At 40.1% G+C, this 19,264-nt stretch overlaps 1 protein-coding gene across 1 annotated transcript; it reads left to right on the top strand.

The window, feature by feature from the left end:
* Positions 1-389: 389 nt before the first annotated feature.
* On the top strand, positions 390-12,272 carry LOC308366115 (sterile alpha motif domain-containing protein 9-like; the record flags this gene model as incomplete). The annotated part of the gene is made up of 3 exons (XM_080839751.1): positions 390-447; positions 2,376-2,439; positions 7,770-12,272. Exons 2-3 carry the CDS (start codon positions 2,419-2,421, stop codon positions 12,270-12,272), a joined length of 4,524 nt encoding a protein of 1,507 aa, XP_080695877.1. The 5' UTR covers positions 390-447; positions 2,376-2,418.
* Between the last annotated feature and the right edge of the window lie 6,992 nt (positions 12,273-19,264).

Here is a 19,264-nt window from a genome sequence, read left to right as displayed (position 1 = left end):
TGTCATCTTGATGATTGTTTAGGCTATTAAACCAGGAAAAGCCGAGGAAAAAAGCTGTTTCCTATTTTGAGAATTTCGAATTGCTTACAGCAAACAAACTTGTCCACGACAATGTTATATGGATGGGTGATATGGAGGTTTCTAAATCACAAAGGTTTGTAGGTTACATTTGCCCATAATTTGTTTTGCTGTATTGGGTTATTATTCCTTTTGTAAAGGAGTTTGCTTTTTAAGTTTAAAGACTGTCAATAGTGACTGTGAGTTGCTGAAAATATAACCCTGATAAAAGAGCCTACCCATGCGTCAAAATACTGTTTAAAGCATATAACTCAATTTAACCGAGTTAGGATACCCAAACTTAGTCATTACAATGTCCATATCCTTCCACAGGATGGCTAAGTCTTTGGTAACAAGAAACTTGGGAACTCAGCCAGCCTACTTACAATGGTGAGTTGGAAGAACTTTGGAATGACAAACTTTTTCATTATGCAAATGTTATGTGTGACTATGATAATAAACCTTTAGCAATATATCTATGTGGAAAACATTTTCGCCACGCACTGTAAACCCAAACAGTTCTACTAACTTATTAACATTATGTATTCAGTACTTAAAACCTGGTATTAAGTTGACCCAACTTTAAATGTATACGTTTTCTGAGCAAGTGAAGACGTTTTAATTGTATTGGAATGTCTTTGTTTGAGTAATGCCTGATAACTCATATTTGTTTAGTATCTGACGTCATCAACGTCGTTGAAAACACCATTGCAGGGATCTTGTGATGAGAGACGGAGACAGCAGACTTAGGCCCCCTTTACATGGAGTCTAGATTCACTGAATCTGGTTAATTTTTCACACCTATCGAATCTTTTAATTGCGTAAGGATGGAGCCTGGTAACGAGAGATTTGCGTAAAGACTAGCACACCCGTTTGGGATGAACTGACTGTAGTACACACCCCACGCCTGTTGGTGGCGCTTTAGCACTGCTACAGACAACTGAAAAAACGTGAAAAAACGTAGAAGAAGACAGGAGGACACGGGTAAGAAGCCAGTAGACAAGCTACAAATCAGTTTAGCCTAACCACATAGCCTACATTTAATCTGCACAGTAATACATTATGGTGGTTAATACAATCGGTGGTCAGAGCAGACTATAGGTAATGCGAAAATTAATTTTATTTTCTATTGATAATAAAGAGTTTGGAACAGTGCAACATGACATGTCTGAGTTGCTTAAATGCCTTTGCTTTATTGAGAGGCTGAGTATGAGCATTTCCCATGAGGCTTTGCTCCGACCATTCTACATTAATATATGAAGAAAAAAGCTAATTAAATCGCTGGCCAATTTATATTTGTGGTCATGAAAGTTATGTAACGTCTGAATAAAAAGAATTAGATCAAGATAGGATGCTAAACTAAAATCAGTAGGCTGGATTAATGAGAGTGAATTCGAGACCCTCCACGAGTGAGATGTGAGAGGAAAATAAGTCATATATATATTGGTTGGAGATCGTGAAGCGATCACGTGGGGCAATGACGTCATCAGGTTGCGTGAATCCGTGCAGACAAATTCAATTTAAATCTACTCACTTTCTACCCCCGATTCCGATCGTTGCGGATACCGTGTGCGTATAGAGAGTGTTCGTCTAAATGATAGGGCTATCTGTATTCTGAACTTTACGGCGGAGACAAACTAGACTTTGTATAAACAGCCTCTTAAGGTAGAGGAGTCATTTAGTAATCGAGAGGTTGGAAGGTTGCTAGTTCGATTCCCCACTCCTCCTTACTAAGTGTATAAGTGTGAACCCCTAAACTGCTCCTGATCTATAAATGCAAAATCAATTTGTAAATCACGATAAAAGTGTCTGCTAAATCACAAATGTAAATGTAAGCCTTCATCTGGCAACACTGGGAAGGCTGTCGACCAATGTTCTCTCTACAGCAAGAGCTTCCGCAAGAAGTTGGAACAAAAGGGAGATACCCTTTCAAAACTTGTAAGCGCGTAATAACTAGTTTGTGAAAGACCCAGAGAAACACAAATATCGGACGAGGCAAAATCCTGGACGATTTTGGAATAATATGAGTTCAGAGAACTTAAAAATTATGAAAATGATAACAAAATAAATCAGTATAGCCTATGTATAATTTTTAAGTTAAGTTTACTTAAAAAAATATATATATATGTACTCAAATGTTATTATGTAATCAGTTACATCAAAAGTTTTAAGTACTCTAAACTTGTTCAGGTTTACAGTGTGTCAATAATCATTTATTTTCTTACAAACCAAAGCTGATGTAGCCTATACAACTGTACAGTATTCATGTGTAGGTGGTGCATCTCTGAAATTCAATATTTCTACCTTTTCTCCATCAGCCTGAATAAAGCCCAGATGTGTTTGAACTGACTGGATTCAAGGATGGCTGAACATAAGACAGAGGTATTATATTGTAGCGTATTAATTAGTGCCGGCAATTATTGAAGGCTGTCACATAGTATGTCATAATTATGACTTAGTTTCTCATAATAATGAGAACATTTTATTATTATTTCATTTAAGGAAGAGACAGTCTTTGAATGTATCTATTCAATGCATGGAAACTGAGGCTTTTTCACCTTTTCAATTTTTCATTTTCAATTTTTAATTAACATATATAAAGTCAGAGGTAGGCTATCAAATGAATTGTGAACACATTGAGTAATTCAAATGTGGTTTTACCTATGCTGTAATCCTTGCTTTACTGGCTGAGTTGCATGGTGTTGTAAACGCACCCTGCGAAGGAGTTTAAGCAAGAAAAACCGGAAGAACAAAACTTGTGTGGCAACATTCATTCAGCTGCAACTTGAAACCTTTGGTCATGACTTGACTTAGATATGTGTCAAGATATTATAATTATGAGATAGTTAGTAAAAATGATGAGACAGTAAGTGATAATTATGAGATAGTAAGTCATCATTATGAGGTAGTAAGTCATCATTCTAAGGTAGTAAGCCATCATTCAGAGATACTAAATCATTATTATGAGACAGAAAGATAGTAAGTCATAATTCTGAGATAGAAGGGCATTATTATAAGGTAAGAAAGTCTTAATTATGAGATACTAAGTCATAATTATGAGATACTCAATCCACATTTAGCCTTACATTATATTTCACAGGCAAATGTTACTGACGTGCAACACTTACTTAAATGTTTCAATTTCAATTTTATTTATATACCGCCAAAACAATACATTTATCTCAAGGCGTTTTACAGAGCCCAGTGCCTGAACCCCCTTAAAGCAAGCACAATGGCGACAGGGGCAAGAAAAAACTCCCTGCTTTTGGGAAGAGATAGAAATTGGGGGTGGGTGGATGTCGTGTGGCCGAAGGGGAGAGGAAACAACAAGTGGTAAATGTGTAAATGTACACAGCATACATGTGGTAGATGTACACAACAAATATACAAACATATGCTATGTACGTGATACATACAATCACAGCTAAGTGGACATACAGTGTGCTCATAGGGTAACTGTTACAAGGGTAAGTAGAGTAGGAACAGAAAAACATGTCGATGGTGGCAAGTATATATATTGCATATAAATGCTGTAGAGTATAGGGTAGAGTAAGTGTATGGCAGCACAGTGGTGATGGGTACATGTGGGCCCAAGGGTTTCTACAAGTAGATTGGGTGGAGAGACTACGTCAGCATCCCATATTTAAGATAGTCTAGACTAGGAAGGGAAGAAAGAAACAGAGTGAGTGGGTAGAGTTCGGCTTCCAATATGCGTAGATGAGGAGCAATGGGGATGAGTAATGTTTCCACATCCATCAGCATTTGGATCACGCTATAAGAGAGAGAAAAATGTTGTTAGTAGACATCAATTTGATAAACAGATAAGTGGATAAGGGGATACATTTAGGGATGCAATTAACAGTAGGTTATATAGCCACTTTATCAGTATCATTATAGGCATTAGCAATAGGATATAGAAGGAGAAGGAGAGAGAGGGGTTGCCTGGTCAGGTATATGGGAATTTCATTTGCATTTAGTTTTTGTTATTTTATGTTTAGCTGCCATGGTGCAAGCGGATCTAAGTAAGGATGGCAGGGGTGGGAGGATACACAACAGTGCCCAACTGGCCGGTGATAGTCGCAACACTCACTCAACTACAATTTGCCTAACTATTTTACATGAAGCAAAGTTGAATGAGGAAAAACTATTATTAAAAAAAAGACATCCTCTCTCTGTTCCTCTCTCTGGCTATGTGCTCAGGTACCAACTCCATTTGCAGCATAGTTTCGTTTTCTGCAACATCCTCTCTGCAAAGTAATCGAAACCTAAGGTTACCGATGTCGTTATATGACATTATAAAACAATTGGGTTCTATCGCGTAATTTAGCTGTTTCTGATTGGACGAGAGACGTTCCATGCTATAGGTTATTCGTCATCATACCAACAGTTACGGGACTTTTCACAGCTAATAATAAATCACTCTGTGATGAAATATTCGCGTTGATGATAACCATTAATTCAAAATTCTTAAAATTCCAAACCAAGACGTTGACAATGGAACTATTTTTTGTTGCGGAGAAACAATGGCGAAATAAACCATTTTTAATCAATAACTTCGTGCGGCCTCGGTGGCTACGGCCGAACACCACCCATGAGATAATCCCTTACCTACCCCACTCCCACTCGTGCTATATTGCTTAAACAGCTCATCTTCAAAACTTCAAAATGAATACATAAAAACTCACTCTTAATTTGAAACACCTAGCAAAGTATCCTTGGCTGTCGGACAAAGGCTAGTCCTACACCTTCAACTTAGGTTTTGCACCGCCCATTGACCATTACTTTATCACTTACTGTCTTCCGCATAAGCCATCGTATTTACATGAACGTAGAAATTGATCTGGGTTGAGGGGTTTTACAAATTCCTCTTTCCCTCAACTACCAGCAATAACGGATGAGTAAGATGGGTCAGTAGCCTATGCTACATTTATGAGGCTAGTTTTTATCAATGACATCTTGATGACTGCTAGGCTATTAAACAACCAGGAAAAGCCTAGCTGAGGAAAAAGGCTATGTTTTCTCTTTTGAGAATTTCGAATAGCTAACAGAAATGGATTGCAGGGATGGGAGGATACACAACAGTGCCCAACTGGCTGGTGTCAGTCACAAAAAGCGACGTATGCTGTACCTCGGGTTCCGTTAAGGCTCTCCTTTACGGTACAACATGCGCTGTCTGTAGACCAGTTTTATTCTGCCTCCTTTTGTGCTCTTTGTGCTTTTTACAAGGAGACCTGCACTCTAGGAACGAAGCAATCTAGGTAAGCAATTGTGGACTTGTGGACATTCCTTAAGGTAGTTTGGAGTTAGCAGGAGTACTTTGAAATCAATTCTACTTTTGACAGGGAGCCAATGCAGAGAGGCAAGTACAGGTGAGATATGTTCATATTTTTTAGTTCTAGTGAGTGTGCGAGCAGCAGTGTTCTGTATAAACTGGAGGCTCTTTATTGAGTTGTTGCTACATCTGGACAGGAGAGCATTGCAGTAATCTAGTCGCAACGTAATTAAAGCTTCGCTTAGTTCTGTATCTTGGAGGGATAGGACTTTTTAAATTTTGGCAATGCAATGAAGTTTAGCAAAACAGTAGGCACGGATACATGTGTCAATTTAACCCACCCAAATCGCATTTAACCCATTTAAGCCGGGAAAGCATTACCGCTGTTCTACCATTAAAGCCGGGAGCGCTGTTGCGTCATTCTACCTTTAAGGCCGGGAAAGCGTTTGTGTCGTTTTTTCTGTATAAGGGGGGTTTTTGCCCAAAGTGTCGGCCTCTGGGCCAATGAAATGCATCAGAATAGACATGTGATAGTGCCTCAAATGTTTTGCCATTAGTAGTTTAAAAAAAAAATCGTTGGCTTTCTCGCTTTGCTAAGTAACGTCTCCTCCGCGACAGCCAGGATTATAGCTCAAAGTAAATTAGGCAAGGAGTGAGTTGTGAGTACTGGTAGTTACAGAATATGGTTATCTGTAGTTGTTAACGATTGTTACTTGCTTAAATGTAGGTTTACTCGAGGTAAATGAAAGGGAATATGGTATCATAGAGGGCTATATTAACACTAAGCTAGCTTGCTATGTTGTTAAAACTTTCTCCAGTGAGCGAGTGTGAACGAACGAATTATATCGACAACTCTCTATTCTTTGCATTACTATATATTCTAGTATTTCAAAACAATAATCAGTCCCTATAGAATGTTGTTTATAATCAGTTAATGCTACTGAATCCTCGTTTGACTTTATTATAGTGAATGCTTTGGTTGCCTTGCATTTCAGCCCAGCATACAGTATTTATCAGTTGATAAATAAGATGTACTTGAAATTTGTTTTGTTTTTTATTTGAATTATTCCTGTTTTTTCCCTTTTAATGGAATATTTGACACTAAACTAGTTCATCTGTATCTCAGTGATAGTATCCAAATGAGCATACAAATATCACTGGTATGTAAAAACTACATGGACAACAAAATAGTTATAATTGTTGATCAAAATCTTATTCCCTTCTGCTCATAATACAACAAGTAAACAACTCAGAGGTTGACACTGTCAGGTCCATTCTCCATCCATAGTGTCCAAATGAGCATTAAATATCCCTGGTATGTAAAAACTACACGGACAACAAAATAGATGTTAATCGTATTCCCTTCTGCTCATAATAACACAAGTAAACAACTCAAAAGTTAAAACTTTCCCTATAAGAATTATATATTGATAATTATATAGTTATATACTTTATTTCACTTTGTTATATACTTTGTCATATAGCTTATTACATTTTTTTCTACTGTTTTGTGCTGATCCTGCACTTTTACATATTTTGTTTACTTTTGAGAAGGTGTATGTAAATATTGTAAATATTTGTAAATACAAATTCAAATTCTCATGAAAGCCACAGGTGTAAGCTCTCAAATACTTTTTGAATTGTGTTCCTATCTGTTACAGGGGCTGAGAAATCAGTAATGTAGTAGGCGTTGACACAATTGCTGAATTTCTAGAAAAACTTCAGGTTTTGGGGGCTTTTCTGAAATCGCCTATAGGTTTTACAGGCATTTTTTCCAGGCGCTTTAGGCCTAAATGGGTTAAGTCAGTTATAGCTCGTAATAATTGCCTCATGTAGCTCACGCCTAAATTTAACCCTCTCATATTTACAGCGATGTCTGAGCCTTTCGAGAGAGGTGGTCTACACCGATCGGTGAGATCAAACAAGGCCGGTCAATCAAGGCCGATGTAACATGGGGCTAGTGGTGACAGGGAAGTCTGAGAGTGGTTATTCAAAGAAAATGTTAAGAACTATCTACTGATAGAAAGAAGGGAACTTTTAGCCACTACACTGCCTGTGCCCGATGCGGATCCACGTTGATGTTGTTATTGAACAAACAAGGTGGGAGCACATCTCCGTCGTCTTTGCACATGCCCAAGGCAAGGTAAGAGGCTTACATTTCGGTCCATGTATACACTTACCAACAAGAGCCGTTTCCCTTAAAAAATGTCACACCTACTCGGGAAGACGATTCAGTCAGAGTGGCTTACGAAAAAGACACATATACACTGGGTACACTGTCTGTACCTAGTGTATGTAGCCAGCATTTTCCACCAGCCCTTTTTATTCTCAAACAATTGAACTAAATTGTTCACATGTCCCCATGTCCCCTTGTTTGTTCTTGTGTCTGTACTTGTAATATTACAAAGCTTGACACGTACATGTATGTTTCTGGTTTCAGGGTGATGGAGGAGGACAATTGGAGGATCTGCCTTCTGGACCACTTCCTGCTGAGATCAAGAGCTGGTCTACAGAACATGTCAGAAAGTGGACTCTTGAGTTGAAAAATAGAGGTGAAGAATGTGCTAATATAATGTACCAGCAGAAAATTGATGGAGAAAGTCTTTTACTTTTGGACATACCTGATTTGATGAGAATAGATATTCCATTGGGTCCAGCAAAACTGATCATTCATAAGAGGGATGAACTTGTGAAACTCAAAGCTGAGATGTTAAATGATCCTGGAGTTCAGGCAGGGGGTCCGTGCAAGCCTTACCCTTTCAATCGATTTCATGAATTTAACAGATACAGGATTAACAGCTGTCTCGACATACCAGAGTCAGGGGCGTTAGATTTGATTGAGCCATGTCATGAATTTAAAGCATACATCAATACAGGTGACACGTCAAAAGAAGCCAAAATGAAGAAATTCACTGACGAGGTTGTGCGTTTTGCAGCAGCTTGTATGAACAGTCGCACAAATGGCACCATTCACTTTGGCGTAGGGGACTTGCCAGATTCTAGCCATGGGCAAATTCTAGGCTTTAGTGTTGAAGATAAAGAGTCTTTTGGGAAAGCTAGAGATGACATGATTGAGGGCCACTTTGAACATAAACATCTGGCCGCAGCAAAGAAGTGCATCAAGCCACCTCGATTTGTCGAGGTGCTTCAGTCCAATATGACATCTTCGGTGAAGTATGTCATTGAAGTTGACATAGAACCAACATTTTCAGTCTGTGAAGAGAACTTCTTCCATGTCTACAACATGGACTCACGAAAGTCAAAAAGAAGCAAGATCAAAGAACTTAAGGAAGATGCAAAAGAATTCAAGTCTTTCTACATACGAGACAACAGCAGCAGCAGAGATCTTCTCAGGCAAAACACTCAGACCAAGCCTCCGGAGGAGTACAGTACATATATAAAAAATATATCAAAGCTGTCACAGGAAAGAAAGGAAGCTGAAGAAAAGCGCCTTTCCATTGCTAGAAATAGCGTTCAGGGTTCCAAGTTGTGTGAAATGATAACTGGTGGGTCACATTCTTTGGATACATCCCATTTTGAAAGCTACATACTTGTAACCAACAAATCGCATCCAGTCCAACTTGATTCCTTGAGTTTCCTTTTAGACATGAACCTGACTGCTGTCTTGGACTTTGATCCAGAGTCTTCAGAGAAAGGCTTAAAGATGTTTTTTGAGGATCGAAACACAAATGTCCATTCTCCAGCGCAGTACAAAATCACTGAACCTGTAGAGGACATCGCAAGCAAATTGAAACTGACCAGAATCACCAGCTGGATTTTCTGCAATGGTAACATCAAGGGAGAGGAGCCCTCGGACATAAGCTACTGGTCAACAGAAAAAGGAGCTTCTGTTCGAGATGTAGTTTCCTTCTTGTGTCGAGGGGAAGTCTTACCTCCCAATAGATTCCTCGTCATATTTCTGCTGCTGTCTGATGTCATCGATGGCAAGGACCCTTTGCTTGAGATCTTCAATACCTTCCAGCAAGAGCTCAAAGGACCAGACCAAATCCTTTGCATCTGTGAGAATAACCGATCTTTCATCCTTTGGAAGGATCTTATTGCAGCTCGCTATGGAGTCAACATTTCATACAGATGCATTTCTGAGCTCAGCTTTGCAGAGATTAATGGCACTGTTCTCAGTCTGTGGTCCAGTAACCGTCGCTCAAGCAGATTTTTACCTTGCGGTGGAGGCAGCAAAGTTATGTTAACGAAGAAAATGGAGGGCTTCTTGGACACCTTGGATATTCTGTGTGTCAATCAATGTGAAGGGGGTAATGAAGAGAAGCTGTCAATCCAGGAGAATTTTTACAAAGGAGGGAAGGTATCATGGTGGAACTTCTACTTCTCTGAGGAACCTGGATCTACACCATTCATCAAGCGAGACAAATTTGATTACATAATTGACACGATCATTCCAGATCTGTGTTCCTCGACAAGACCTTGTGCACTCTTCAACATAATGCATCTCCCAGGCTGTGGTGGTACTACACTTGCAATGCATGTTTTATGGACACAGAAAGAGAAATTCCGCTGTGTTGTTCTTAAGGACAGAGCAGCAGATCTGGATGATGTTGCCAAGCAGGTGGTACAGCTGTTGACCTATGAGACAACGGAACAGTCTACTAGGCTCCCTGTATTACTGATGATCGATGACTTTGAAGAAATGGATGCAGTATACAGTCTGCAGCAAAGCATTGAAAGAGCATGCCCAAGGAAGAGCACTGGTGGCACCAATCCCGAAGTCATCATTCTCTGTTGCATGCAAAGTCGGCATGAGGCAACAGTAGACACTGTCTTCATTGGGAATTATCTATCAACGCCAGAACAGAAACTCTTCCAAAATAAGCTTGGGGAAATGGAGAAGACGTATAAGAATGTTGAAACATTCTATGGCTTCATGATCCTAAAGGAGAACTTTTCGCCACAGTATATAAAGGGAGTGGCCAAAAACACCCTGAATAGCTTTAACATCAACCAAAAGCAAGCCCAACTCATTGCTGTGATGGTCCTTTTGAATGTCTATTGCAAAAATACATCCCTTTCTGTTGCTCTGTGCGAAGCATTCTTGGGTCTACCAACCAGGCCAAAGTTGGGCTCTTGTAAAGTACAGGATGGCTTTGGGAAATTTTCCCCACTTGTAACTTCCTGCACTGTCCCGGCCGAAGTGGTCTTCAAAGCTGTTAGAGTAATTCATCCAATTATGGCTGAGCATTGTTTGGAAGAGTTGACATCATCTACCCATGGTAAATCAAAAGCAGAGATTGCCAACCTTCTGCTAAACACAGACCAGTTTTATGAATGTCTTCAGGGAAAAGAGAAACTTCTACAAGATGTCCATGCCATGCTGGTGAAAAGATATCACTCACAAAAGAGTGAAGAGAAGTTCTCCCCGCTCATCCAAGCTATTATCAAGGACTCATCAGGGTCTGAAGAAACAGTTTTGTCCAATGCAGCCAAACGCTTTGAGAAAGATGCAATCATTGCTCAGCTTCTTGCCAGGTATCACTACCTGAAGAAGAAAGATTTCAAGGAAGCAAAAGATTGGGCACGAAAAGCAAAATATCTTGATGGAGACAGCTCATATATAGCTGACACTTCGGCACAAGTCATCAAGCATGAACTTAGGAATGCCATTGTCACAAATCAAGATGATCCCATTAAACCTGACCAGCTGGGAGACTATCTCAAGATGGCCTGCTCTGCCACAGAGGCTTTCAAAGAGACTCAAGTTATTGCCAAGAAAGAATGTGCTCTGAGATATCAACGCAGAGGAGACTACACACCCTACAACATCAGTGGACGTCATGGAGAAATTCAGGTGGCAGTGATGGTTATTGAAGTTCTAGAGAAAATTCCTGTTTTTTCCCTTGATAAACTTAAACTAAGTCGCATCCTCTCAGACCTAATACCTATTCAAGCTGTTGCCAGTCAGGATTGCATGAGACGTAAGCATGAGACTTACTACCATGTCCTACAGAGCTTTGAGCCATTTTTGCACAATGTCAAGGACAACATGAGGAAGCAATTTGATTTCCTTGACAGCTTCTTTATTAACCTTAAGCCCTGGTTCTCACAAAATGATGTAAGAGAAGAGAAAACAAGGAACGAGCTCCTCAGGAGTTTCCACAAATATGTGGAACTTTTCTGCAAAACAGATCCTCAACAACTAAAGGCTACTAAAAACATACCAACCGTGTACAGGTTGAGGCAGTTTCTGGAAATACACAAAGCAGATACCCATTTTGGAATACTGGAATATCTTTCAGCAAAGGGCACTGATCTTACAATGCAGATAGTCCAACAGTACAAGGTACTTTATACAACCAAACAAGTTAAATTGAGAGATGATGTCAACTACATTTATGCCAATGTAGTCCTTCATTGCGTCCGGCCACAATCTCAGATTATTGCACCCTATGGTCAACTTCTTGAGATTCTCAGTCAGGTTCTTTTGCATCAGATTCAACCTGCTGATTCTTTGGCAGTGCATTTCATTGCTACTGTTATTCTGTGGCCAGAGAACAACCCTCTGTTCCCCCAAAAACTGTCTGAGAAGATGGGAACCTGCTTGTCACAGCTCAGGAGCACTTTCATGAATGAAATGCAATCGATTGACCATGGAAAGAAACCTGTCGTCCACTTCTACTTGGGACAGAAGCAAGGCTATGAACGCTTCGTCAGCCATGGAGCCCTCATCAAGTGTGGGAGCCTTGAACAGATGGACAATGGACAAATATGGAGGGAAGAAAAAGTCAAAAGAATCCTACTGAGGGTCTTGGGAGTAGTTCAGAGGAATTGTATTTTGGCAAACACTTGTAATCCAAATGTCAAAGTTGAAATCAGCCCCCAATACAAATGCCATTTAAAAGGAAGGGAAGACAGCAATGTGTCATTCTATGTTGGGTTTACCATGAAAGGCCCAGTTGCTTTTGACATTCAGTAAATACATTTCCTCATCAGTGGCAATGGAAATGGATCCCATCAAAATTACCAACAAATCGCCCCCAGCAAGTTGCGACCAGTATTGAAGTCCTGCACAATGTTGAGTATGACTCTACAAGCATTCCATGACCAATCGGTGACATTAAGTTAAATTTCACTTAAAATGTACCACACGTTCATTGGAACCATCAAGCTTAAACTAAATCCTGTCTCTTTATGCATCCATCCACTGGCAGTTGTATTCATTAAAAGGTCTGGAAAGTATGATGGCATTAAAACAGTGAATAGTATGGTAGATCTGTAGATGCTAGTTACTTTTTAATCATTTTTAGTTTTATACTGTATTTCTGTTTTTCACTCTTTGACTGTCTAAAGTCAAATCATATATTTTGACTATATTGCTGCGACACGTTTCAGCTATCAAAATAGTAGAGTATAGTAATTAGTAGAAGTTACATAGGGTTTTCTGGATTCTACTGTTAATTAAATACTGTTGAATGCATTATGATGGCAAAAGAATAGGTAGCACAAGATCATGTATGATGAACTGGTAGCACTCCAGTTTTGATGGCATTCCTATTGCACTGTTTTAATTTTAGGCACTTCTTTTTAAACTGCACTGACTTTTTGATGTTTTTCTTCATATGTTTTAAAAGATATAACCGCATAACCACAATATATAATGCTCTGCCGTATATTACCATTCTGTAACTATCTGTGAACTGTGATGCACTTACTCATGTCATTACATAACTATTGTATGTTTTGATGTCACATTGCACTGGCAGTGAAGGTCAAAAAACAAATTGATCTGCTATCAAAATAGTAGAGTATAGTAATTAGTAGATGTTAAATAGTGTTTTCTGGATTCTACTGTTTATTAAATACTGTTGAATGCATTATGATGGCACAAGAATATCCCACAAGATCATGTATTATGAACTGCAAGCACTCCAGTTATGATAGCATACCTATTGCACTGTTTTCATTTTGGGCACTTCTTTTTAAACTGCACTGACTTTTTGATACTTTTCGCTACATGTTTTTAAAGATATAACCGCATAACCACAATATATAATGCTCTGTCGTATATTACCATTCTTTAACTTTCTGTGGCATCACATAACTATTGTATGTTTTGATGTCACATTGCACTGACAGTGAAGGTAAAAAAATAAATTGATCTTAACACAATCAAATAATTGCAACAAGCTCATCATTTCCGTTCTAAATGTGATTCTGTTTAAGAAAACTTGAAGCTAAACAAAATAAATGAGTCAGGCTGAATCTCTAACATTGCATGAGCACCGAAGCAGGGGCATGACAAACAAGTATATCAATCATACTATTATATTATAATTTCTAAATCTCTGGAAATCTGACTTCAATCAAAAGAGAAGATGTTATTTAGCCTAGTTCTTAGGACAGACCTCAGCTTAGTCGACAAATCTACCAACTTTAAAAGTATACGTTCAATAATACTTTTGGCCACTAGGTGTTGCAAAAGCTAAGCTTCATCAGTGAATACCACACCTATAGATACTCCTAGGGGTTGTGTATGTTGGCCAATGGAGGCTGATTTGACATAATTTGTATTTATTTATTATTTCTGATAGTCAGAGAGTGCCAAGATCTGTAAACTGCACTGGTAGTCCCTTCTTTGTTTGCCCCTTACAGTATATTACAATTTTTAGTTAGTTTCCACTGTGAGAAAGATTTTTTTCCAGGGTTGCAACCAACATGCGCTTACACTGTAAAAAAATGTAAAAAAAACTATATACTGTAAAACATTTTTAACTGTATAGTTAGTGTTTTCTAATGGAAGCCAGGTTTAAGAATCTAAAGTCTGACAACTTTAAACTCACCTCAGGAGGACTTAAATATCAGCAGTGATTTATTGCCAGATCTCCTTGGCAGATGGTGACGCCCATGCTAGGGCTCATGGGAGATGACATGGCCCTGTGCATGATGGGAAATAATAGCCTTCTGGCAGCTGGCGGCAGACTGAGGGGTCACCGAGATGTAACATTAGTCAAGGCTGCCCCTACCTGAGCTCTCTACCAACACCCCCACACACACACACCCTCACCCCCTTGCCTGCTGTGCCCGACTGCCTCTCATCCCGCCCTGGGTAAGGACAACACTCCCCCTGCCCCGGGGGAGCTGCCTTGGTCGTCTGGCCCGGGTGCCCTGTTGCCTGTGTAGCACCTGTTTAATATGGATGAGCTGGAGGTGTCAGTCATTCAGTCAGGAACTTGCTGAGCAGCCACTGCAGTCAAACTGACACAGTCTTTGAGATGACGTGTCTTTGCCAAGCAACGGCTGTGGAGGCAGAACACTTGCTTTTTAGCGGATCACTGGAATACCTTGAAAGGCTATGCAATGGAGCTCTGTACCAGGATGTTATTCTGCAGTTTTACTGTACAGTATTACTGTATTTTAGGCATGTTGAATGTAAAGAACATTAATACGAATCTGTTTCAGTGTGGAGAGCGTATCAGTGACAGACACGTTGACTTTAAGTAATAGACACTTAACTGCATACTTTGGCCTGCTGGGTCGTAAAAGTGACTAAAATGACTACTGCTCTGGTCCAAGTTAGGGGTCAGAGCGACTGAGGTGGGTCAGAGGTTACACTGTGAGAGGGTAAATTCACTCAGCGTGAAAGGGGTAAAAGCTTAGCATTAATCTTAGCATTGCGTGTTCGGCCAAGAATGAACGAACTAAAGAGGCCATAGAATTCCTCTCTGGATCACCTGGTAGGTGGAACGCTTCTTCACCTCTTTGTAACAACAAAGATGACAGAGTGATATGTGATTCATTTAGAATATCTAAGGGAAAGTTTGTTTTTTAGCCAGCATTCCTTTGCAATGTCATTCAGAGTGACTCACCTGTAAAAACAACAAAATGAAGACACTGGGACTTGTTTCACAGAACAGCTGACCGACATGAATAAAGTGATAACACAAGACTGGTGTTTAAACGTAGTCGATGTTGGCCTGAGTGCGTTGCTGTAAGAGTTTATGACTACAACTTCATTTAAAGAGGCCACCGCTGTTATTACCTCAGATAGGGCCTATCAGATGTCCAGCGTGGAATGCAGGCGACCTGATGCTTGCTGACCCCACGGAGGTAGCCCCGCTCCACGAGAGATTTCACCACTCCCTTAGAGGGTCTCCGGTTACTCTTTCTGATCCCTCTGGCAGAAACACTGCTTTATAGCCCTGAGGCCACTAGAGGGAGACCAAGAGCTGATTCATTGTCGGAGAAGAGGTAAGTCTAGGGTAGAACAAACGACTTTCGGTCATCCACAATTGAAGAGGAAGTCACCACAAATGTTTTCTGGGTGAAGTTCTATAGCCGTACTGTCCATCGCGTTTCTCTAATTCATAGGCAGTACGTTCTTGGCTGATTGTCTCACTCGGCGTAAGTAACAAACAACAGCTGTCAGCCTGGTGTCAGTGACACTTTAGGTTGTATGTCTTGAGAAAAAATTGTGCACAAAAATAGCTATGCATTCTACCTTTGTGAAAATGCCCTATAGTTTTATACAGCAAAACTTGCCTCAACGAAAATGTGGCAATATTGTCTATAGGGACATCATTTACTTACAGTTTTTCCAACTTTAAAAGCATCAGCTTATTACATTTAAACTAGAAAGAATCTTAATTTTTCAGTTTTGCTGGAATATTTTACCTTAAAATACACTTATAGCTGGTGTTCAAGGGTCCAAATTTAGTAATGTATTTTTTGCTTGAAGAGTGACTTCTTAGAACAATTAAAAGTTTCAACCCATGTTGCTTCTGAAAACGGATTGAAGTCACTGTGCAAACATCACCCATCCACATGATCTTTTTCTCTCTGTCAGGTTTTTAGAGCTTCAACTTTTGAAGTGAGCCTTAAAGCAGCCGTTTGAAAGGTCACGTTTGTGATGAGAGGCTCAGTGCAGAAGCCCCGTAGTCCTGCCCATCCTACGGTCCCTTGTTCTTCTGAGTCCATGAGTCATCGGAAGCTCACCAGTTCCTTGAGCATAAAAAAACCTAACATGCCTGAACCCCCCTACTACCACCGCCCCCCCCCCCTCGACATTTTTTTGCACCCCGCCGCCTTGTGTGTCTGAATTACAACCTCTGTATATAGGCTTTGGCGCGCAATGTGAGGACTGTGATTGTGTTTTAATTGAAACAGGAAAAATAAAAGATGGCTTCCTCTGAGTGCGGGGTGGATTTATGAGCTCTGAGTTGGCCAAGGGCCCCGGCTCGCTCTCTGATCTGCTTTTACTCCGGTGACCCCGCGACCTTTGGGGTCATTAGAGACCCCCGAATGGCCAGATTGGCCGACAGCCGATCCCTCGCTGTTGCCTTTTTTGTCAATGAAATTACTATATTTAACGCCAGCACACGAGGGACCGGGTCCAGCACAACACATCTGTTTGAAATTGTTTCTCACAATTATTTTTTGTGTGCCAGCGTTGTTTATTGTTGTTCTTCACTATCATCAGTGGCCATCTACAGAAGGCTAATGGTAGAGCTGCAATCTGATTCTTACAGACTGTTGACCTCGTTACAAAAAAACCCAAAGAAAAATGAAATGTTAAAAAGAAATGTAAAAAAAAAAAAAAACTGCTTTTTATTTTTATTCAGGGAAGGGTTGTGACCCATTGGGAAAGTTTCCCAGCCTTTAGACTGGCTTAATTTTCACATTGTCATCCAGATCTGCTGAAGTAACAGATTTATACACTGGGAGAAAAGAAGGGGTCCAAGGGTCATGCTTAAATAGGTCCAGACTACTCACATCACGCCAGTGGTTGTCTCTGGTCCCTTTTATGTTATCATGATCCTGAAATAAGCACCAAAAGTATGGTAGGATAACATTTGGTAGGATACTATTTCCATCTAACAACATATTTTAACTTATAATAACTTACACAGCTGCACAGCTGAAACATCCTTTTAAAGAAACCCTGTATATGGCATTGGAACTTTATTCATGTCCTACCTCTGTCTACTCCGCTACTTGTTTGTGCTGTTTTTATACAGAGTTACTCCGCTACCTGTGCATGTTTGAATGTGCTGTATTTATACAGAGTTACTCCGCTACTTGTAAATATATGTAGGCTACTGTATTTATACAGAGTTACTCCGCTATACTTGTAAATATATGTACTGTATTTATACAGATGTACTCAGCTACTTGTACATATATGTGCTGTATTTATACAGAGGAAAGGAAGGGGGCAATGGAAACACATTTGACACAATTTGAATAAAATGGTATATGTGGTAGCATACATGGTCAGACATCTTTTGCATATGTGTTGATTTCTTTAACTCTCCAAGCATTCTTCAGATTCTTGCCCCCCCCCCTGTCCTCTGTCTCTTTCTCTCCTTCCCTCTCTCTCTCCCTCTCCCTCACTCTCTCTATCTCCCTCACTCTTGGATCACACTTCAAGGAAGATTCCCATTGCTCTTAACCCTTATTTTTTTTCAAAGGCATCCGTACCCACTCACTGGCTGCGGCCCAGCCAGGACCGCTGTGCCCCTGGGGGTCCCTGTTCAAACACAGCCTTCCTCCAAAAGGACATCATCATCCCGGCCTAGTGATAGCGCCGATCCCAGCCTGGTAATGAAAGTAATTAACCGTGTTATCCAGTGGCTCCCCCTCAGAGGAAACACACAGAGGGCATTAATTGAGAGGAGGGATGAATGGATAGAGGGATGGAGGGATGGAGGGATGGATGGGGAGGCTTGATCAGTGAACTACATGTGCCACTCTGCAGGTATTTTCTCTCAGATAGACTCATCCCTCACAGGCTGGTTTAGATATACATTTGACTAAACGTGAACAACTGCAGTGAATTTAGCGGACATGGATTATATTATAAGATATCATATTATATTATATTCCATGATATTATATTATGTTATATAGTTTATTTAGTGCTGACTAATCTCTGCTTCCAGCCTTTCTGCATCACCTCATCTCCTCACCTTAGGCGTTCTCTCTCTGTCATGTTCTCAGATTCCACCTTGTACCTTCTCACCCCTCCACACACCCACACACACACACTCTGGGCACACACCTCATATTATCCAGAGACAAGTGCAAATGTTTTCCCACCTAAAATGGGGTGGTTTGACACATCCAGGCTGCTAAAAGCCTGAGGTAGCGTGGCAGGAGGTTTTGCACCACTTTTATATTACACTAAAAGAAAAGTGTTTTTTTTCTTCTCTCTCCTCCTTTTTCATCGTTCTTTTCCATTTTTGTTTTCATTTATCTTTAAATTAAAGCTCTGGAGAGAATGGCCTGGACCAGGGCATTGTTGGATATTACCGGGCCTGTGTGTTTCTTTTGGCCTAGGCAGGCTAATGTGTTTGGCACTGTTATTGTTTTCCACATGGCCTTATAATAATGGCCACAGGGACATTAACTATTATTCCCCAGAATAAAGTATGAACCAATATTAACAGTCACAGAAGCTAAGCAGCTCTTAATGCCATTCCATCGTGACCTTTTGAATAATGATTACCTAAAACAACACAAGACAAGCTGAAAACCTATTTTAGGCGAAACAAAAAACAGATGTTTGTTGCTGAACTGCACATGGCTCCAAGTTCTAGACTGGTCTTTGTTGTCTTGATTGTACAGTAGTTGGCACCTGAAACACTGCTCTGTACTGGAATTGTTATTCGCAGAACAAGAGAATATATGTCTGATGAAAAGATCTCAGGACCTTTAAAAAACGTTGGAATACTCAGCATCCTCAAATGTAAACGTACAAAGGTAGGGTTGCTTCTTGTATAAACATCCCATAATAGTGCGTGTCCCATGCTCGAGGATCAGATTGGTTTGGTTTGTAACATGGCTTCCTGAAGGAATAGAGTGGAAAAGTCTCCTAACCAGATGGCGAGGGCATAGGAAAACAGATGCTGTTTTGCATAGGATCACAATCATGAATATTTACACAATGATTATACTATGATACTGACAGTG

Source organism: Sprattus sprattus, assembly GCF_963457725.1.
Source record: "Sprattus sprattus genome assembly, chromosome: 5".
Taxonomy (NCBI): domain Eukaryota; kingdom Metazoa; phylum Chordata; class Actinopteri; order Clupeiformes; family Clupeidae; genus Sprattus; species Sprattus sprattus.
This window is presented reverse-complemented; position numbering and strand designations above follow the sequence as displayed.